Source organism: Alternaria ethzedia (assembly GCF_023757985.1).
Source record: "Alternaria ethzedia strain BMP 0044 chromosome Unknown scaffold_40, whole genome shotgun sequence".
Classification (NCBI taxonomy): domain Eukaryota; kingdom Fungi; phylum Ascomycota; class Dothideomycetes; order Pleosporales; family Pleosporaceae; genus Alternaria; species Alternaria ethzedia.
In genome coordinates this window covers 121,516-142,846 of record NW_026056233.1, presented here as the reverse complement: position 1 = coordinate 142,846, position 21,331 = coordinate 121,516, and the positions used below count along the sequence as shown (strand labels likewise).

At 53.8% G+C, this 21,331-nt stretch overlaps 7 protein-coding genes across 7 annotated transcripts; 4 read left to right on the top strand and 3 right to left on the bottom strand.

Moving 5' to 3' along the window:
• Window positions 1–270: 270 nt before the first annotated feature.
• J4E87_009893 (uncharacterized protein) lies at window positions 271–2,328 on the bottom strand (the record flags this gene model as incomplete). The annotated part of the gene is made up of 1 exon (XM_049381467.1): window positions 271–2,328. The coding sequence occupies one exon, from the start codon at window positions 2,326–2,328 to the stop codon at window positions 271–273; it is 2,058 nt and encodes a 685-aa protein (XP_049228795.1).
• Window positions 2,329–2,808: 480 nt separating this feature from the next.
• CYP3_2 (Peptidyl-prolyl cis-trans isomerase H) lies at window positions 2,809–3,581 on the bottom strand (the record flags this gene model as incomplete). The annotated part of the gene is made up of 4 exons (XM_049381466.1): window positions 2,809–3,015; window positions 3,062–3,199; window positions 3,248–3,393; window positions 3,527–3,581. The coding sequence occupies 4 exons, from the start codon at window positions 3,579–3,581 to the stop codon at window positions 2,809–2,811; spliced, it is 546 nt and encodes a 181-aa protein (XP_049228794.1).
• Window positions 3,582–4,753: 1,172 nt separating this feature from the next.
• On the top strand, window positions 4,754–6,098 carry J4E87_009891 (uncharacterized protein; the record flags this gene model as incomplete). The annotated part of the gene is made up of 2 exons (XM_049381465.1): window positions 4,754–4,905; window positions 4,958–6,098. The coding sequence occupies 2 exons, from the start codon at window positions 4,754–4,756 to the stop codon at window positions 6,096–6,098; spliced, it is 1,293 nt and encodes a 430-aa protein (XP_049228793.1).
• Window positions 6,099–6,828: 730 nt separating this feature from the next.
• On the top strand, window positions 6,829–8,076 carry J4E87_009890 (uncharacterized protein; the record flags this gene model as incomplete). The annotated part of the gene is made up of 1 exon (XM_049381464.1): window positions 6,829–8,076. One exon carries the CDS (start codon window positions 6,829–6,831, stop codon window positions 8,074–8,076), a length of 1,248 nt encoding a protein of 415 aa, XP_049228792.1.
• Window positions 8,077–8,443: 367 nt separating this feature from the next.
• Window positions 8,444–10,012, top strand: J4E87_009889 (uncharacterized protein; the record flags this gene model as incomplete). Its single annotated transcript, XM_049381463.1, has 1 exon — window positions 8,444–10,012. One exon carries the CDS (start codon window positions 8,444–8,446, stop codon window positions 10,010–10,012), a length of 1,569 nt encoding a protein of 522 aa, XP_049228791.1.
• Window positions 10,013–13,846: 3,834 nt separating this feature from the next.
• J4E87_009888 (uncharacterized protein) lies at window positions 13,847–15,322 on the top strand (the record flags this gene model as incomplete). Its single annotated transcript, XM_049381462.1, has 3 exons — window positions 13,847–13,871; window positions 13,938–14,099; window positions 14,151–15,322. 3 exons carry the CDS (start codon window positions 13,847–13,849, stop codon window positions 15,320–15,322), a joined length of 1,359 nt encoding a protein of 452 aa, XP_049228790.1.
• Window positions 15,323–17,092: 1,770 nt separating this feature from the next.
• Window positions 17,093–18,632, bottom strand: J4E87_009887 (uncharacterized protein; the record flags this gene model as incomplete). Its single annotated transcript, XM_049381461.1, has 2 exons — window positions 17,093–18,219; window positions 18,311–18,632. The coding sequence occupies 2 exons, from the start codon at window positions 18,630–18,632 to the stop codon at window positions 17,093–17,095; spliced, it is 1,449 nt and encodes a 482-aa protein (XP_049228789.1).
• Window positions 18,633–21,331: the final 2,699 nt, after the last annotated feature.

The following is a 21,331-nucleotide window of genomic DNA, read 5'->3' as shown; positions in this document are numbered from 1 at the left end:
CTCTCTCGAGTATGTATAAAGGTAAATGTGCCTCTACCAGGCAAATCAACCAGCTGACCCAAATATCAAACGCTCAATCATACATGTAAAAAAAAAGCTCAACCAACAAAGATACCCAAGCCATATGTGAAGCAGGCCGTCAATCATAAAAGAGACGCTCCCAAGCTATGCCCCTTTTTGTTCCCTGACCGGCGCCGAGCAGGAAATCGCTGCTCTTGATACTTTCCCGCTCCCAATATACGCCGTAAATGCAATGCACAAGAGATTTCATCATAGACTGGCTTCCGTACTACCGTCGTCAAGGTCGTCGGGGTTTGCGACGCCATCTTCGTCCTCGGATTCCGCCTCTGATGTGCTGTCGCTGTCGTCATCAGCCTCATCTTCGTCATCGTCTTCATCCTCGTCGTCCTCCTCTTCATCCTCGTCGTCGTCATCGTCTTTCTCGACGGGCATACCGGGTACCGGCCGCCATGCTACGTAGTCGTGCTCGACCCAGCGCTTGCTCCGTGGGAGCACGTATGGATCGAAAGGAAAGTATGCGTCCAGAAGGAAGGCCTCCTCGCCCTTCTTGCTTGTGAGAGCAGTTTCTCGGCCGCCGATACCGTTGAGGTACCCACTGGCCAGACTGCGGGACAGTCGTACACGCTTGTTCGTCTCTACCAGCGTATCGATGTATGTGAAGCGGAGGTGCTTGGCGATGCGGCCGAACTGCTTGACGATTTCCGGTGCGCAGATTCTGAGTGGGTTCAGCTTGCAGAAGATGTTGCGGCGTATGGTTTCGAGGGTCGACCGGTGCCACTGGAAGTCGCCTTCGTGGTACATGATGTCTGCGTCGGTGGGCAACGTGCCGTCGGGTGTGACGATGAGATCGCGCCATCGGAAGCAGAAGGCGTATAGCAGTGCCTGCACGATGGCGTAGTATGTGCCGTAGCGGCGTAGGTCGGGGCCGATGCACTTGGGCTCGTGTGCTTTCCGCTGGTCCTCAAGCTGGGAGCATAGTGTGTCGAAGACGTCGCGAACAATGGAGCCAGGAACGTGAGCGCCGCGCGCGATGTAGGAGGCGAGGTAGGCACATGCGGCTGAGCGTAGTAGCGGGGGTCGGTTCCGATCTATAGCCAGGTGCGAGCAGGTGTCTATGAACCGCCCCATGAATTCTGTCGAGATCTGGCTGAAGTGGAAGAGCACGAATTGAGTATGCCGTGAGCGGTAGGTCGGGATGATGATGGACTGGAACTGCGCGATGAGGGTTTGGTAGGTGCGATCCATCTCTTGATAGTCGTTCCGTTCGAATACAGAGTCGTAATAGGAAAATTGCACGTCCATGACGGTGTCGAGCTTGAGCATCATGTCTTTAATGTCTTTGAGTCGCTGCTCTTCCGGGTCGAGGCTCTCCTCACTGGATTCGGAGCCGTCATGGCTCACGTCGTCGTCGTCATCTTCCTCATCGTTGATGGCCCCGTCCATAAGTCGCTCCTCCAAGTCGTCGTCAATCTCTTCCATGTCTACCTGCATCTGCGCGTCGATCTTGCATAGCTTGTCCGTCACGAGTGCCAAGATTTCGCCTCTGATTTCCGGCGCGTACTCTGTGACCTTGAAGATGTTCCGGATGTACTCGACGTGGACCTTTGCGGTGTCGTTGGAGAAGGGGAAGGTGCTAGAGATGACGGGCGCGAGGAAGGAGCTCGCCATCGGACTGTATTGTAATATGCCCACGAGGGTCTCGTGTACGCGTGCTTGTAGGCGGACTCTTTGGATCGGTGGGTCGTCCTGCTGCCTGGCGTTGACGGAAGGTGCACTCAGGAACATGTCGACCAGCATCTGCAGCACGGTCGACATGTAGCTCGACTGCACTGAAAGCAGCCTGCGCAGGAACATTCGGTAGGAGCGCAGGAAGTCTTCGTTACGCGCTATCCAACTGCAATCGATGACGGCATGCACCAGGCCCTTGCAGTTGCCGTCGAGTTTTGGCGTGTGTTCGGTGAGTGCGATGAGGTACTTTTGCAAAAGTCGCGATAGCGGTGCACCTGTGGACGTTGGTGCTTCCTTGAAGAGGGCTTTGAGCCCATCGTAGGCCGCCTTGTCGCCTGTCGCATGCCTTTCGATGGCGCGCCGCACCTCCTCCCCCACCAGCTCCAGACTCTTCTCGTGGTGCTCGCTCAGTATCCGCACGTTGACTTCGGGGTGGAAAGTGACTCGGCGGCGTTTGAGCGTGTCTGAGGTCGCGTTCTCGGCGTCGGACGAGTTGTCGATTTGCTTGCGTTTGAGGCTGCCGCCCGCGCTCGGGGCGGCGGTGCCGAGAGTCCTGTTCATTGTGGCAAGAGCGACCATGTTGTGGGCAATGTGGTTGGTGAAGAGTTTACATCTGAGCAGGAGCGCGAGGTGTGGGAGATTGTCGTCCGTCGGTGGGCTGGTGAAATTGGCAGCGAGGACAGCGGGGGTGAACGCACGCGACTGTGCTGCGAAGTATTGAGCCCGAGAGAATTTCAGCGGGTCACTTAGGTAAGCCAGTAGTTCACCATGGTTCGCCGATCCAACACCCAATCACTGCAACAACGCATGATGCGATTCATTTGAAATCGTAGAAATGTATTCACTTTCCTCTCCATCGCTTGCCTGTATCAGGATTGGATAACCACAGCTTCGCGAAGTCGATACAGACTGGTTGCTCGCGCTGGCCCCACCACGCACTGTTCTTCTTCGCGCTTCGTTCGATCAAACAATGCGTTTCAGGCTTATAATAGATTCTCTGGATCCTACCTGACATCTTACCTCGAGGATTGGCGTCTTTTTGTTGTATGATCTACGAGCTCACATCTCACCGCATTGTGAAATGGCAATGTCTTGCACTGGCTTCCCTTCCGGGTTGGCTACTGTTCGCGTATTCTCGATCTTGGTGACAACGTCCATGCCTTCGATGACATTGCCAAAGACAACGTGCTTGCCGTTCAGATGAGGGGTGCCATTCTTCGCAGTGATGATGAAGAACTGGGAACCATTGGTGTTGGGACCTGAGTTCTGCAATAGTTAGTATGAGGATTTCATATAAGCTGTGAAAACCTACAGCCATGGATAGAAGACCGGGCTTGTCGTGTTTCAGGGTGAAGTTTTCATCGGCGAACTTCTCAGTCCCCCAGATAGTTCTTGAGCCAGTTCCGTTGCCATTTACAAAATCGCCGCCTTGGATCATGAACCCTTTGATCTATGTTTACTTAGCACGTGAAAGACAGTGCACTGTGATGCTACTTACGACGCGATGGAACTTGCAGCCTTTGTAGCCCTGCGGCTGTCCCCGGCTGTTCTTGGTCTCGCCCGTGCAGAACTGGCGGAAGTTTTCAGCAGTCTTTGGGACTACATCTCTGAACAGTTCCATCTTGATCCTCCCCAGCTTCTCCCCTGTTCGCTTATGTCAGTCACCATGGTCGGGTCGCGGGCGTTTGCCCAACTGTGGGCTAGGCCAAGAAAGACGCGTAGCAGATGGCGCGGGGTGAGGGGTAGCCACTACTGGGTCACATGGGTGGATGCATACCTCCTAGGGTGATGTCGAAGAAGACGATTGGGTTGGGCTCGGCAGTCTCCGCCATGGTTGCGGCAGTGCAGTGCTTGAAGAGCGGACTAGTGACGTTGGACGGGCTTTGGCAGTGATGATCGAGGGAGTCGCACGGTAAGTGAAAAAGGCGTTCCGTCCAGATGGTTCCAAGATATGCCGAGCAGAGACAATGGTGCAGAAGCAGGGGAGTCGGGCTGCTGCCAGTGGTGGACAATGTTCATGTGGATACGCGCAGTTTGTTAGCGGGGAAGACTCCACCGGAAGGGCAGGGATCCGACATGTCTACGCAATCGTGAGCAGACGGCCTGTCTTGCGACATTGAACTCTGGTCCTGCGATGTGAGACTGAGACTGTGTTGCAATTGTAGTAGTGAGTGAATGCAGTCGTGTTGATTATGCATCACCGCATCAGGCTGTCAGCAATTTACAGTGTGAAAGCACCTGCATGCGACGGCATCCATGCGGCCCAAAGCAGAAACCCTGCTTCGGGGTGCATTGCGCGGACAGCGCCTGTGACATGTGCATGGTGGAATCGCAAGCAAGACCCAGCGCATTCACGACGCTCCCCCTCATTATACAAACAACCTCATACCTACCACTCGCCACTGCCCCAAACGCCACACTGGCGTACCATTAACCTCCTACTGTCATCATTGATGGGCCTGGTTGCCGGTCATCCTTGGCACCTGCCGGCGACGTTAGCGACGCCTCTGCGGCCTTTATCCGCCTGAAGACCGGCACCTCCCCCGTTCAGCCCTCGGCCACGCACTCGCATTCACTGCCCTTCCCTGACCATCCCGCCGAGTCTGTTGCTTGACCTCCAGCGCTCTTCGCATCGCATGGCCGATAACGATCCGTTCCCAATTCACCGCTAGCGATTGTGGCACGGGCAGTCACTGCGAACGACTACAGCCTCTAGGGAGCCGACTCTCCATCGCCACGCCCGCAGTCGTTGCCGTCACCATCACCGATTCATCACCTACTCCGGCCCTTGCCTTAGCCCTCCCGCCGCCACCTCCAACTTATCGCAACCACTCCACGCGCGATAGATACTCTGTCGCCGTCGTGTCCAGTCGCCTCCTGATCCGTTTCACCTCCAGCAAGGCTCTCCGCATCCGGCCTCACTCGCGCATCGCTGACTCGGTGTCCTCCACGACAGCGCGATAGTATACCGACGTATGGAATAGCAGCCTCGTCGCAGCCCACCATGTCCAACGTTGTGCTCTTTCCGCGGCAGCAGGCCACCCCAACAGACGGCGCCAACAACAGCGGCAGCAACAACAACAGCAACGGGCCCACCAGTTCGCCGCTGCTTTTTTTCGTTGCCCTGGGTTTCGGTGTCGTCTTCACAAACTTATGGTAGGCAATGGCAGTTGGTTCGGCTGCTGCTCCTCGTACTGACTGCGCTCAGGATTATCGTTGGTGTTAAGTACTGCTTCCGATACAATCGCCGTCGCGCGGCCCAGGCTGCTGCAGATGGCGAGCCAATCGACATGACCAACATGCCTCGCCCGCACCGGAGGAGAAGGGAGAAGAAGCTTATGACCATGGACGAGGTCAACGAGCGGTTCCCACTGACCAAGTATAAGCAATGGAAGTCAAGTCGCGAGACCGAGGGCTTGCCAGCTAACGGCGGCATTGCGACGGCACCCCAGAGCAGAGCAGCCAGCTTGAAGGATGTCGAAGGTGTCATTAGTGCCCAGGACGAAGGTCCAGGACCACGAACCGACACTGCCCTCTCCATGGCCCGCAACGACCTCAACGCCCCAGCCTCATCCACCGACCCGGTCGCTCCCCCGAGAACAAGTGTCGAAAGCAGGAAGAGTCAGCACGTGCAAGACCTTGAGAAGCAGGTTGACGACAAGTTGAACTCGGAGAAGACAGACAACGTTCAAGGGCAAAGTGGTACACCCCAGGCCAACGTGCGCGAGCGCGAGGACGACTCAGACGACGAAGAGGATCCTATCAGCACTGCCGCTGCACCCGAGATGTTGGCCGAACCGGGAGACACGTGCGCCATCTGTCTGGATACCCTGGAAGACGACGACGATGTGCGTGGACTGTCTTGTGGCCACGCCTTCCACGCCAGCTGTGTCGACCCATGGCTTACGAGTCGCCGCGCCTGCTGCCCTCTCTGCAAAGCCGACTACTACGTCCCGAAGCCCCGTCCTGAAGGAGAAGTTGACCCTCTTACTGGTCGCCGTTCAGTTGCTGGTCTTAGATCACCACCGCAGGCGGTCTGGACTTCCACCAACCCATTCTCTCGGTCTCGCGTCATGGTCATCAACTCAGACTTCCAGCAGCGACAAGGTGGTGATCGGTTCGGGCGACTGAATCGGCCTACTCGCCGCGAGCGCGTGGCTGGGAACGCGTCCCAAGCGACAGGGCAGACTGGCGAGAACCAAGGATGGCGATCGAGGCTGGCGCTCAACCGAACTCAAGGCCCTGGCTTCTCAAGCTGGTTCGGCCGCAACCGTGGCGCCGGTGCCACTGGAGAAACCCCTGTCTCGCAGCAGCCAACTCCAGGACAGCTCGAAGCAGGTGGCCGATAGACGCGGTCCTGTTGTCACCCAGATTTCTCGATCCTTCTCACGCCCAATTACGACTACCGTACCCTCAGTTTTGTACCCGATCCTCACGGCACTTTTCTGTTTTTCTACATTCCGGCGTTTCCTCATCCATATCCTGAGCAACTTTTCGTCTTGGTGTAATCTCGCTCACAGTACCTATCAGAGCATAGCGGGGTCTCTCAACACAGCATTTGGCAGGCGGGGAGAATGGGCTATACATGGATAGTTGCTAGTTGCGACAAGGCTATAGTTCTGGACTGAACTGCTAACATTGTAGATATTATAATCTACAGCTTTGCAGGCGACATAGTCACAAGCAGGGAGGCTTTTTTGGCACATTATGTAGCATATACTAGGCGATTTCGATAGCGAGCGAATAGATACATGGAACACAAGATGCTTGAAGCGAGTGAGACCTCGCTTTTCGAACCAGAACAGTGATGCTAATTACACTACGTGCCCACAAGCCAGCGCTAGGATCAGCGCGGTGAACAAAAGAGGTAACCCCGGCCCATGACGCTAGTCAGCAGCGCATCCCGCCTCACGTCAACCTCCATGTGCATGAAGTACTTAGGCACCTACATTGACGGATTCTCTTGGAAACATCTGATAGTCACGGCATAATATGCTGCAGGACACCCTCAGGTTTCTTTCGCGCAACTTGTTGAAATCCGACGTCTTCTCTAGGCAGCCACCCTCACAGACGAACAACATGGCGACCCCCAAAATCACCACAATACCCACCGAAATCCTCACATCCATATTCGAGTACTTTGTAGACGAACACAAAACGCTCGAAAATGTCAGCAAGGCCTATCCAGAGCTCGCTCCAGCGGCAAATGCAGTACGCAACTGCGTTCGAAGAGTCCTTGTCCGCGGAAATGGTGCACACGAAGCGTGCACAGAGTTTCTCCAAGAGCTTTGTCTGGCCCATACACCGTCTGGTAAAGCCATTGGACCCATACGCTATCTTGAGCTCGTATTCGACAGCCGGGCACAATTCCGACTAGAAAACACATTGCAGGACATCCTGGATTTCCTTCCAGCGGTCCAACATGTCACGCTCAAAATCAACGCCCGCCCCTTCCCCGACAGTCCCAAGCAGGAGCATATCGAAAATTTCGTAGAGAAAACGTGCGGAGCCGTGGTAGACTATGCGAAACTCATGAATATGCTCAACTCACTTCGGCCGGCAAGAAAAATCGGTCTTAGCCTCATCATCAACGACTGCATACTTCGCGCTTCTCCCATCATCGCACAACAATACCCAAACATCACACTCCGAGAATTCGACGTCAAGATATACTTGTGTCAACGCAATACCCTCGCCGCCTTGGCCGAGCGCTTGCTCTATGCAACAGAAACTCTTACCGACTTCACGATACTGGAGGACCAAAAGAGTCCATGGGGATGCGACTGGATCCCTCTTCCCATGCCTTTTTCCGGTCTCACTGCCCTCAAAAGACTACACATATCGTCTGGCTGTTGGTTCTCAGACTCGGCCATGCAAGGTCGCCAGGGCTTTCTATGGAAAGGCGAAAACGTACGCCCCTCCATCGTCCACTTACTGCCCCCATCGCTTTCCTCGCTCCGAGTAGACTTTAGTGGTAGCGCGGCCATTTTCGCTGTGGGTGATGGATACCGTGCCGCCTTCTTGAGCTCCCGCATGACGTCCGACGAAATCAAAATGAAAATGAGACCGTGTTGGAACTGGATATACGAGATTGCCGCTGCTGATCCTTCGCAATTTCCTTGCTTGAAGAAGGTGGAGGTGCTGGAGCTGAAATATGTGGTCAGGGAGGGGGGTAAGGTCATCAGGTGTGCGGAGCCGATGGATTGGGACCCGCCTGATGAGTTGAAGAAGGCGTTTGCGGAAAGAGGGATTGAATTGACGATTCAGATCAGGGGCAAGCCGGATTTTAAGAATGCATCGCCGGGGCCTCGCGTGCAGGCAACGTGATAGTCAACGAATGCAACTTTTGGCATCTCTCAACGCATCAGCTTCATACATTACACAATGAGCATTCACCTTGCGGACCTGCAGATACCGGAGTCACAATCACAACAAAAGGGGCGACTACAACGACGAACCTTTACATCGGTTCACACGAAATGTACAACTTTTACATTCACCACTTTTACAGTGAGGGCGTCCAGCTAGTAACTACTAAGGGTCGTGTGAATGAAGGGCAAGCCCTCGCTCGAGTAGCTACATAAGTCCCCTTTCCCCTCCATGGGAGAATCAACATCAGCGCAACCGCAATCCCTCCACCCCACCCAATACCCAATCTTACCCTCCAGAAACCGCCGTTTCAGTCTCCAGAAACATGTCCAAACCCATAATCACCACGCTTTCAAACGACGTCTTGGACCAAATCTTCGAGGATGTGGATCGAAAGGATCTGCTGAGTCTAATCAAGACGCACCGAGTCTTCCACAAATCCGCCCAACGCCTCTTATTCCAGTCGATTGACCTCCCTGTACAATCGACCCTGGCCCCTCCATTCGTTCAAGGCGGGCATGCTGCGGAAGTCAGCCACCTACCGACACCCCAGGATCGTACAGATCCGGATGAAGAGCCGCTGCGGTATCGACGGGAACCCCTTCCATTGCTACCTCCAGTCTTCCTGCCACTAGAAGACTATCAGATCCCAAAAGAATACAGGGAGCACGAGGCCTATGGCCATGTTGCGGCTCGGCAGCAGTCGATTGCCTTGTTTCTCCAGGCTATCGAGAAGGCGCCAGAACTGGCAGAACATGTACGCCACGTTCGGATAGACGCTGAGTGGGGCCTACCGCTTTTCGTCCACGAGCAAGCCATCACCATCTTCGATAAACTGCCGAACGTGCGAAGCATCGAGGTGACGGTCAAAGACCGGTTGAAGGGTTCGAGATGGCATGCTTACCAGGACATCTGCATGAAGCAACTCTGGGCGGTACTCGAAGATGAACCCATCGAGACCGTCACTTTGAAGACACCGACGTTGAGGATCCTCCGTGAACTCATCCAGATCCCTACTTTGAAGACATTTTCGATTGAGACCGCGGCGCCCTGGCATGAAAGCCCCGAGTCCGATATCAAACATTTTCGTATCATTCACAATTGGTTCGAGACCGAACCCGACTCCCTCCCCAACCTCACACACTTCAACTCGGGAACTTTCCAAATCAGCCCTCTCGCTCTGGGAAAACTGCTACGCCTATCTGAAAAGACCGAGTCACTGCACCTAACCCTCAACTGCCTGTACGCCTGGCAAAGGGACATCATACCCCCATGGTTCCGCCCCACACCCCCTACTCCTCAAACCGTCATCGACGTCCTGCAAGCTTACCCAGACCTCCCCTCAACCCTAAAAGAACTCTCCCTCCTCGAACCCCCATCCGCAAACTTCAGAGAACACCCCTACCCCGCCTTCTCGCCCTCTTTCACCTTCCTCAAAAACCTGCGCGTCCTCCGCGTAACCTCATCCCTCTTCTACACCTCCCTCATCGACCTCCCCAACTCCGCCAAGAAAACATGGATCTGGCAGAAACAGGACCGTTGCGCCGCAGCCGCGTACACCCACGTTCCCCCCTCGGTGCGCGAACTAGAAATCCAATTTCCGATGCCCGCTGAGGCTATTTTCGCTACGGGCGAGGCGCGGGCGCAGTTTAGGCGTTTGCCCCAGGCGCTGCCACCGAAGGGGTTGAATTGGATAACGCAGTTTGCGGAGATGAAACTAGCGGGTAGAGGGTTTCTGACGGAGCTTACGTGTTTGAGGTTGACGGAAGTGGCGGGTGTTGGAAGCAAAGGGCAGGCTTCTGCGGCGTTTGAGGCGTATAAGCCACCGAGGGTTGTTAGTGAGACTTTTGCTGAGGCGGGGATTGAGCTTGTTATTAAGCTGGCGAAAGCATAGGCGTTGGTATCTACATTAGACCGATTGGCTGTACATAGTTGTATGTGCTCCTCAGCTACATGTTAGCCCTCAAAGGGCTGAAGGGGATGAGACTGGATTCGTCCAACCCATTCACGACCAACAATGAATACCCATACAAAGCTGTTAATTTGGAAGTGCACATTGCCTTGTGATTCTGTCAACATCTGTTCCATCTGTTCCTGTATGACGTCTCCCTTAACCAGAGTTCTAGTGTATTGAGATACTCAGCACCATGCCAGAATTCTGCTGTTCCCCAGCAACCTCAGTCACTCAATGCTCTTTCATGTAGGCCAAGCTTTCCGCATCTTTGCGCTTCCGCATCATTTCTTTGGCGAGCCGTACGATCCACATCAAAACGACTACAGTTGGACATAGTCTAGGCTATATGGCACACCGACCAAGGCTGCTGCGACAGGCTTGGTAGCCGTGCCGGCGTCGAGGTAGTTGTGGATCATAGTACTGGAGATCGAGTAATCAAGTGAAGAGGTATGCATCCACAGTCGAGCATGCAAAGCATTTGAAAGTCTTCCTCATTGTTCGTGATGGTTTTGCGATCCGTTCATCCAGTGTGCATAAGGATGTTGTGTCGTAGGCCCTGTGTATTCGCCAAGAAGGTTAGCACCCAGCAACGCGGGTATTAGTAAAAGTTTAGAGCGCTCGAAGTTGTACATACATGTAAATCCGTAGCCACTCCCGAAAGCATAAGATGATTCGTCGGGTCCCCCGGAGCCTTGCGGATCCGCCGATGCGCCTCCATTGTCAGAGTTGTTTGCGTGTCCTTGGTTCGGGTCGTCGAGGCCCAAATTGAGAGCAGCCCAGTCGATACTTTCCCAAGCGTTGAGATCGGGCTCGGCAACGTGATGCTGCAGCGGCCCAACAGGGCTATTGGCGTCTTCAGCTTTCAAGGGCGCTTCGAAAAACGGCGCAAGCCTACGTACAAGAAAAACTCAAGTATAAGCAGGCGAATGCATAGGCAAGAATGTACGGTCATCTAACCTGAGATTCACAACCCTGGCCCATAACTGACACACAGCGTCGTTGAGCTTGTAGCTAACCCAGCCGCAGAGATGGAGTCGTTCGAGAAGCGCTTCCGCCGATGGGATGTCAAATTCCGCACAGGCAAGCGAGGTCTGATACACAAACCATGTGCTGTCTGGCGAGGGTTCCGCTGATATCGCACCGATAGAAAGTATCCAGAGTAGAAGGTCGGGACAATGCTGCCACTCGGTACGAATAGTGCAGTTCAGCGCTTTCTCCAGTCGCTTGCTCGCTGCAGAGTGGAGCAGATGGACGTGAGACTGTAGCTTAAACGCTTCGGTCGTCCGCACCGTAAAGATGAGTAGCGCAACGCATAGCGCGTCTTCGAGAGGGGTGACAAGATGTTCGTTCTTGCGCAGCCATGTTAGCAGAGAGCATTCCAAAACGCATGCAAAGTTCTGAATATCGAGAGGATCCAGAGGGCTCTCAGGGTCACCGAACCAGACGTTCAGGTCAGCGATCAGGGAAAGTACCAATTCCACCAAGGCATTAAGTGGCTCTTTGATACCCGCATTCCGACAATAATCAGTCAGATGTTGAGAAATGTTCGACTCGTAGCCTGGTGGATGACGTGGGAAGCCTGCTGTGCTGATGAAATCCAATGTAGAGGGGCTTGGCGCTTGGAAATCGTTAATAGCGTGAGCGGTCGAATGCCTGATGCTCAGTAAGCACATGCCAAACCGGTTCTGGACAGAACGCGGAAGTAGAGGCTACGCACCAAAGCATAAAGGCTTGAAGAATGCGATTCGTTTTGATTGCTCCTAGTCCTCCACGCAGCTGAACCATTCTTTGCAGCCCGGTTCGATGGATCTCGAGTTGGACTGTGTGGTCTTCGTGTAGATCGAAAAATGGCATACGGAGACTCTCCTCTATGGTGAGTAAGTTGAACACTGCACCGATGTTTGCGTCAGATATCCCATCCGGTGTCAGTATCGCTGCATTGACAGCAGCAATAGCCTGTGCTCGATGGTGCAAGATTGCATCGATGGTGTCTTTTCCAAACACCCAAGCGTGCAGCGCGACCGTAGCAAGCAGACTGTGCATGAAGCCTGGATTACTTATCGCCGTGCCGAACCAGTCCGACTTCATCAGAGTAGAACGATGCCGGACGTCGACGGCGATGATACCAGGCGCCATCTCCGTGGAAACTACACGGTTCAAGTCAGCGTTTGAGTACCAACAATGCCGGGCATTGAGATGTTTGGCGCCATGCAATCGGATGCAATCTAGATTTCGCACTCTCGAAGCCGTTGTACAGGGTTGTCGTGCCACGAACCCAGCGAACTGGAATGTCTCGATAGAAGGATAGATGCAGGGACAGCCACTTACAATGCTTCAACAGTTCCGATACGCTGCGGGTTACTTCGACGGATGAAGTCCGAAAAGGATCGAAAAGCTGATTATTTGGGTCTTCTGCAGGCGCCGCAGGCTTGACCAGCAAACATCTTTGGCAGAGTCCCTCACCCGGGCGGCACAGAAAAATCTGACACTCTGGACAAATGTCCCTCTTGGCTATCGCACAATCTTCAGACTCTGGGGAAGAAAAGTAATCAGACCTGTTCGCAACAATTGGAGGGCTTGGCGTCGCCTTGTTTGACGTAGACGCACATGTACTGTTAGGACTTGCGCTTTCTGAGCTTCCCGTTTTCCTTTGCTTCGCAGCATGTTTGCTTGTCGACCATGGATTTTTCCTGCGGGCGTTCTGCATGACAAAAGAACGAGCATTGCGACGACCTTGGCGAGACGTCTTCGCTTGAGCTGCGTCGACGAACAAAAAGTCTCGCTGATCAGACATTGTCGGTCAGAGCCACCCGGTCTCCCTTTGGTGGCTCCTTCAGGCCCTCCAGCGGTTCTTCCCGTTACAGAACTAGCAATATGCCGTATTGTCCTGTTCAGAGAGGATGTAGATGGTGGGGCTTAGCAGGGTGTAGCCGGGACGACGTTGCGCGTGGTGACTAGTCCAGACTTTCCCAGTCCATGCTTGCGGGTCAACATTTTGGTACCGACATGTGCCGTGACGACGTTGGGCTGCGGCGGTATCGTCCTTGGTGTTACTGGAGGCGATGGAGGGGCGCGAGACGTGAAACTATCAAGGACCCGATTCGTGTTAGGCTGCAGAAGCGAAGTCGGGTGTGACGGGGTGCCTGCGCCGATGCCAATCTCTCGAATGATGATGCAGCTGCGCCGTCCCAAACCCGTACGCCAGATAGTTCCACGACACGGTGAACAACGCAGGGTCTCTGTCTATATATGTAGACGATGGAGCTCGCGGGTCGCTGTTACCGAAGGATCAAAAATAGCACCGGCCACGGCCGGTGGCTAACGTTGCGTGATGTTTACAGGACCTGCTGTCCAGAAAACTGGAGATGGACATGAAAGACGCCACAACCGATGCTAACAGGAGCCGGGGCACGGTAGTCTCCTATGATACAAGGCAGACTCTCAAGCGTGGGCTCAGACCTTGTATGGATACTAGATCTTCGATTGTCGGTAGCATGACATCTGAGGTTCGCGATATACCAGGTATGACGCACCCCTGGCTTTCGGCGCGTTCGGAAATACTTTTTTGTCCAGAGTGCATGTTGGACCCCCGAACACACGCACAAATAGGTTTGCAGTCCGAAAGGAAATGAATATGCCGGAATGCGGACCCGACGAGGACGTGAATAGGTGCAGGGCCGAGGAACAATAGAGGCTCCGGACCCCGGCACCCACTGGGCAAGCGCGACGGAACCGCGCGTACCTTGATGCTCGGAAGCTCTGTCAACCACCGCCATGCAGGCAGACGGCATTCTAGCAGGTAGGACATGGCTGCTTATTCTGCTGACTGTGGCGCTCGCATACTGACCACGTCATTGTAACATAGGCCTTTCGGAAATACCTGCGCATGTCCTCCACGCGGAATTGCTCCGAAGACAGCAGGACAACGATGAGCGACCAGAATGCGGAAGCAAAGGGGCAAAGGGCTACTACAACACACCCATACATGTCTTCGCCTTGTTCTTAATACTCACACTTAGCACTGCGGGTTCGTACGTTTCTTCGCATACCTTCCAATGCACTGCTGACCGTCTCACAGCTTGCTCCTTCCCCGTGGTCGTCAAGCGCTTTCCTTCGATACCCGTTCCTCACCAGTTCCTCTTCATATCTAGACACTTCGGCACCGGTGTCCTGATCGCGACTGCCTTCGTCCATCTCCTGCCTACCGCCTTCGAATCCCTCACCGACCCATGTCTACCCCCGTTCTGGAACAAGGGCTACTCGGCCATGCCGGGCTTAATAGCCATGACATCAGTCTTTGTCGTGGTAGGCGTTGAGATGTTCTTCGCATCGAGGGGAGCAGGTCATTCGCATTCGACTGGCTACGAAAACCTAGGCCTTGACGATCACGCTGCGGCGCCGCGCCCGGGCCACAAGAGAAGCCATAGCTATGGGAGGTTCAGCAACGGCACACCAGGAGCGAATGGCCACATACCGGGCATCATGCTGCACGATGTGGAATCTTCGGCCAATCTCATGGCAGGCCGATCACCGTCCTTCTCTCTGGCATCGCCGATGACGCCTAATGATTCGATAAGCCGGAAGTCCATTGACGACGACAATGACTCAGATCTTGAGATAAGCAGGGAAGAGCTCGCCCGTCAAGATGAGGAGAACTCAGAAGACGAGTCTCGCCTGCTGCCCGGCCCTCATGCCCACAATCATGTCCACCAACCTGGCGGTGAATCCTCTGAAGATGTGGAGAAAACGGAAGCCCAGAACAAGAAACTGCTCTTGCAATGTCTACTGCTCGAAGCTGGAATCCTCTTCCACTCCATCTTCATAGGTATGGCGCTCTCGGTCGCCACTGGCACCGCCTTCATCGTCTTTCTCATAGCCATCTCCTTCCACCAAACCTTCGAAGGCTTCGCACTCGGCTCCAGAATCAGCGCCATTCGCTTTCCAGCTGGATCGCCGAAACCGTGGCTAATGGCTCTAGCTTACGGGACTACGACACCCATTGGCCAGGCAATAGGTTTGGCTATACACACCCTGTACGATCCAGCAAGTGAAGCTGGCTTACTAACCGTGGGATTCATGAACGCCATATCCAGTGGCTTGTTGCTATTCGCTGGCTTGGTGGAGCTCCTTGCTGAAGATTTCTTGAGCGACGAAAGCTACGTGACGTTACAGGGGAAGCGGCGACTGCAGGCCTGTGCCAGTGTCGTAGCAGGGGCGTTGCTAATGGCACTAGTCGGCGCATGGGCATAGTCCCCAACGTTCTCTTCTTGTATATTCTAAGCGCATCATGCATATATACGGCGTTATGGCTGGTCACATGCAGGCTAGCCTGCTTCGTAATCATAATCACCAGCGACTTTCGCAGAAGCCTCGGTTGGCTTGACGTCGTTGTATAAGTGCGTATCGCCACATCCACGGATGCAATGTTGCATTACGGACTTGTCCGTTGCCTTCTGAGTTTACTTTTCGACCTCCTCTTGTTCCTCGGTGCTTCCTACTCTGTACAACCCTTCGGCACCGCCGTCTCCGTGATCATTCCCGATTCCAGCTTCTCTCTCCAGCGCTTTGCATCGCCTTACTAAGTCGCTCACATGAGCATCTCCGCTATTGTAGCTCAAACCAAGCAGTGCAGTCTCCAGGTTGTAGAGGTACTCTTTGTTCTCGCCACTCGGACCTTTGCCTGTGATAGAGTCAGTATAACAAACCATGGCAGACGAGATACCTCAAGAAGACAAAGCAATGAGATAAAACATACTCTCCAAAATCTTCCTCGCCAACGCATCTGGATCCTGCGCACCCAAAAACTGCGGATTCTCCGGTAACCCAATATACACCAAACATCTAACACTTCCCGCCTCCTCTCTCACTGCGATGGTATTAGTGGCCTTGATGCCAGCCCGCATGCCAGCTTCGGCTTCAGTTGGTTCGGAATCGTGCGGCGGAGACGTGACCTCTGAGGTACTAATCGCAGGATGAAACGGCGTGAATTGGATCGAATACCCGTTTATCTCGCGAATATCAAGGTACTGGCGTACTTCTTGCACCTTGGAGGCTGGGATGTGGTATGCGGCGCCCCAAACGCGTTCGGTGGACTCATGCTGTTCCTCTTAGTACCAGGCCCTCTTGCAGAGGCGGATCCGGGCATATAGCTGCAAGTCTCGCAGATCGAATAAATAACGAAACGAGAACTTACAGTATCCGTCAAAGTCTCCCAATGCGCCTTATCAATCAACGTGACAACGCGTCCCGGAGCTTCGGGCGTACCGCGGTGATCTTCACTGTAGCACCTCCGTATTAGCCATGACTCCAACCCCGCTTCTCCACGATTCAGTTGGAGAGTCTCCATCCATACCTCGCCTACATACGATCGTCAGTCAAGAACCGTTTTTAATCGTACCATATCGTGCCATATCTGGCACCAGCCAAGGAAAAAACACACATACCTGCCAAAATCTCCTCACGTATCCTTCAATGTAGCCGGGAATACGCTGGTCTGGATTTCCACTGTCAGATCAAGGAATGGCTCTCTCTTTGAGACGGAAAGTCAAGATGGCATGTTTGCTTTTCGTTCGACATGCCATGTTCGGGCCGTACCGTAGTGTGGCGGTGGTTTCCATATCAAGCTCCTACGACCGAGGCGTTAGCTTTTCGGCTAAACGTGTTCGAAACGCATAGGCAGGTATACCCGTATCCAAAGATCCAGAAGTCGTCGTTGCTGCCGAACTTCTCAATTTCGTTTTGATGGTCCGCCATTGTTCGATGATGGAAAGCTTCGCTGCGAATCCAATGTGTCCCGCTTGAAGGTAGGACATAAGTCTGTTCTTAACGTTTCCTCAAGGTGCCGTAGTGCTAGATTATTTGTGGGGCTGTTTGCAAGGAACTTCGGGACGATAGGTAAGCAGTAGAGAGGCGCGGAACAGCATTTCGGGAATGATTGTCGTGTTGAAAATGTTGGGTTGGTTGCTGCGTTGGCAGCCTATATACAGACACTTATACAGATACAGGTACAGGTACAGAATCCTACGATCCGCCGGCAGCCCGGCTCATGAAGAAACCCTTCAACGGGCCCATTGCGTCGACTGCTCTCAATCCGAGACTTCGTAGCCCTACGAGTGGACCCGATTCGACGCTATACAGACGATGCAATTTATCGCACACGCCCAGCATTGCATTATTCTCCGCATACCGTTCACTGGTATAGCTCTCCAACGCCAATGTCGATCCGATGTCTTGTCCGGTCTGCACTGCATGTGATATCGTCCGTACAAGCGCTGCAGCATCACCTTGGCCTTGGTTGAGACCTTGACCTGCCAGTGGATGTATGGTGTGCGCGGCATCGCCAACCAGTGCAACTCGTTCACCAGTGTAGGTATCGGCGTGCCGCATTCGAAGTGGGAAGGATGCGACTGTGCCGTCTTGCACGTGTGCTACGCGCATCGGTATCGCGTGTTCGTCGACGGGCGTATGCTTCTCTCGCCATGCTACCTCCTCTGCCTGTCCGGATGAGAGGGTGTGTAGGTACTCCAGGTCTGTTGGCGACAGTCGGAAACCCGCGTTGACCATTGCGACGAAATCGGCCTGTGACAGTGCCTTGAGCTTCGCAGCACGTTCCGGCGTGGTACTCCATACGAGTGTCGACATGTTGCCTGGAAGTGGCAGCATAGCGATTGGGCCGGTTGGCAAGAACCGCTGATATGCAATCTTGTGATCTGGACCGCCCCAGCCTTGCCCCTCGAGCTTCAGACTAGCAACCACGCCATGTCTGCTATAGTCAAAGCCTCGTGACTCGATGTCCGCAAATGTCCGCACGGGGCTGTTCGCACCGTCGGCTCCAACCAACAGCCTAGCAGCCAGTGTCTTCCCATTGGACAGCGTGAGGATTGGCCACGACGAGAAGTCCATCTTCTCTGTATCCGTACCCAGATCTATTGAGTTGACCTTTGTAGATGTGTAGAAATCGACACCACCCAGTTGTTCGAGCCGGCTTAGTAGAGCGGTGACCGTGTTGACGTTTTCGATCATGTAGGCGATTGTTGTAGGCTGAGACGGGTTGCGAGGCGTGAGGAGAGGTTTCGCTGTATGCCAATCGAAGGATATCCGTGCATCGGTGACGCCGTCCCAGACTTGCATTTCTTGGTACGGTTGTACTCGGGGTGTGTTGACATGCGCCCATGCTCCAATTTCTACACCGCGCATGTCAGAGTAGAACTGTTGAACATCTAACACGTTTATTCGTACCCTGCAAGTTCTTCACAGAAGCTGGAGTGAGGGAGCTGCATCTATTCGAAAAGCTCTCCAAAGTCGCATCTTGTGGCAGTCGACTTTTGTGTAGATCTTGGCCCTCGATGAGCGCAACCTTGAGCCCACTTGTGATTGGCGATGCTTTCAGTCCTGTCAGGAGACTCAATCCTGCGGGACCACCGCCTACGCAGACGACATCGTAGACCTCTGGCGCATTTGCGGAGCTCGAAGCAAACCTCCGCTGAGGCCGCACATGGATCCAGACCGCCGATCGTGACGGAAGAGCCCTGGGCCCTCTTGGTAATATTCGAGGCGGCATCACGAGCCTTTGAAGACTATCGTGACATGGAGGGACGTATTCGATTCGCGGACCGCGAAAGTCGGAATGGTGGTGTCATCATACTGTGTTTGACATGTTTGCAGCCAGACACGCTAGGATTATGTCATCAAGGCAAGTCGCGTCGACCTGCCGCGATGTTAGCGCCGGCTTCTTCCACCTTCTAAGGTTCTCCACAGCCAAACCACAACCACATCTTTGCTTCCAATTGGAATCCTCGGACCTCTTCCAAGGACACTTCTGACGACGATGACGACTGGAAGCTTACGAGTTCCATCGATGCTAACGGCTATCCAAGGCGTGACGTCCCTGCAGCTGACGTTCACGCCCCTCAATTGATCATATGGCCGTTGCCCAGTGCCAGGCAGTGGTTACTGTCAGCGAGCTACTCAAAATATCTCACCATTCTCTGCTGCTTCTCAATTTCTCCGCACTCGAATTCTTCGCAACCCGCCTGATTCATGCTGTTTGGTCATGCAGTATAACTTCCGTTGTGGTAATCATGATGAGTATGCCTGTATCCTGCAGAGTGTCGCCCGTTGAAGATGATAGGCACGGTACTTTTCCGCCTAAGTCACCACGGCAGCGGTCTCTACCATGGCACTGATGTATGACGGGTGACTCTCATAGGCCAGTCTTCCCAGGAACGCTCGAGATGCACGCTGCTCTCGCGTGCGTGTGCAGCGTGCAGGACCTTCTTATCTGCTCCAGATTGCTTCGCTGGACTTCCAAACCGCCACTAACCACACAAATTGGTGTTTAGTTAGGCCCGTACGATTGCATCAACAATCTGGTATCTTTCAATCGAAATTCATTGGTGGAGTTCATTGGTACAAGTGAAGGACTTTGGTCATTGGCGGCACCAGCATGTTCTTGCTGATCGTACCGTACTTCTCACTAGGCTATTAAAGTAACAAGAGTCATCCGACTATCGAGCACTGGTATCGATCAACAAAATTCTCGTCTGCTTCGCTCTCATCGTCATCTCTGCCATCAGTCTCTAGCTTTCCAATGCTATGACATCTCAAGCACCTGTAAACACACTTCCCGACGAGCCTTGCGTAATTTTCAATATCAGCGAAGCAGAAGTGGACCCAGAATTCTTCCAATTACCATACCCCCCAAAGCTTTCATTGAAGCGACAAGTATCGGAATCATTCCTCCAAACGCGTGGCTACATCAAGAAACAAAGAGGACATTTGAGCGGTCGTGAGACAGCGATCGACTGTCCTTGCTTGCCACCACCAGCGTACAACATAGCCATGACTGGGCCCAGTTCAAACTTCCACAGTGCTTACTCTACCCTGCCTACCACACCCCCTACACCCGAAAACGAAACTCATCCACGAAGACCATCACAAGTCACCGAGATCATAGAGAAGGTCAACGCAAAGCTTAGGCGCCTCTTTGGTAGTCGAAGGGGATCCGTCGAGGATGTACACACATCATTCAACGCTACTGTCAGCGAACGCCCAAGTGTATTTCATACCCTGAGTGGACCGTCAGAGAACTCGCATATCCAGCATTATCCCGGGGATCACGTCGGGATGAGTGTGGCTTCCCTACCAAATGTAAGCGAACACTCTCATGTCAATGGCGAAGTAGGCTTGGCTGCTTCCACATCACTGCTAACTGATACACCCTTTAGACAACGTTCCAGGCGAGACGAAGAAACACCATGCAAACACAGTCGAACTGCGACTTACACTACGATGGAGATGGCGAACTGGAGCAGCTTCATAGCCTCCAGTCTTATAGTACGCAAAGTACGAGATATGGAGGACGAAAGCGAAAAGACTCCCAATTCAGCTTTAGCGATTTGTTGCGACCTCGACGATTCAGCAAAGCAGAGAAAGGCAAGGGACGGATGGAATACGATGAAGAAGCTGGATCAACCTCTCAAGATCAACTCCTCCATACCGATCGAGAGACCTCATCAGATCCAGTGAAACTCCCTCTGACGGAATATGGGACTTTGCCTCTTGGACCATCTGACCAGCATGCTGGCCCTTCAACACCGTCGTCAGCTGCAGTATCACCGATGGAACAAACCATACCCATAAGGCCCAAGCCTGTCATACCTTCAAGGCAAACGCCCACAGCAAGAAAAGTGAGCGTGCGTCTTGTACCACCTACACCTGCACCTCCACACGTTCAGCGGCAGTCATCGACCAGCTCCACAGCCTCCTCCTCGTCGGTTTCTAGTTTCGACTCTACCAACCCAATGCCGATAGCAACCAGCATTTTCCTCCAACGCGCCCGCGACATCGTGAACAAACCCGGCACGGCCACGATCGAAGTAGGTGCAAACGGGCACTCTCAACCCATCTCCATCCCATCTTCACACCACAACAGCCGCCGCTCATCCATACTCCCAGAAGATTCAGTACGACCTCTAGACGACTCCCCAACTCTGCCTCCATCCCTCACCGCATCTACAGCCGAGCTCCTCCGTCATGGCGACCGTCCAGATACAGCACCTTCTTCACCCTCTCTCGATCCTACTCTTGTTCCTTCTCTGGACACCATGCAAACCCTGCATCTAGGCCCGCCTCAACGAGCTCTGCTCCAGCGATCGGTATCGAGTAGTTCATCACGCATGTTTCACGTCTCCGTTGAGCATCTGTCTACGCCTACGCCCGCACAGCCCGTCTCGCGATTCAGTGCATGTTCGTCTCTGG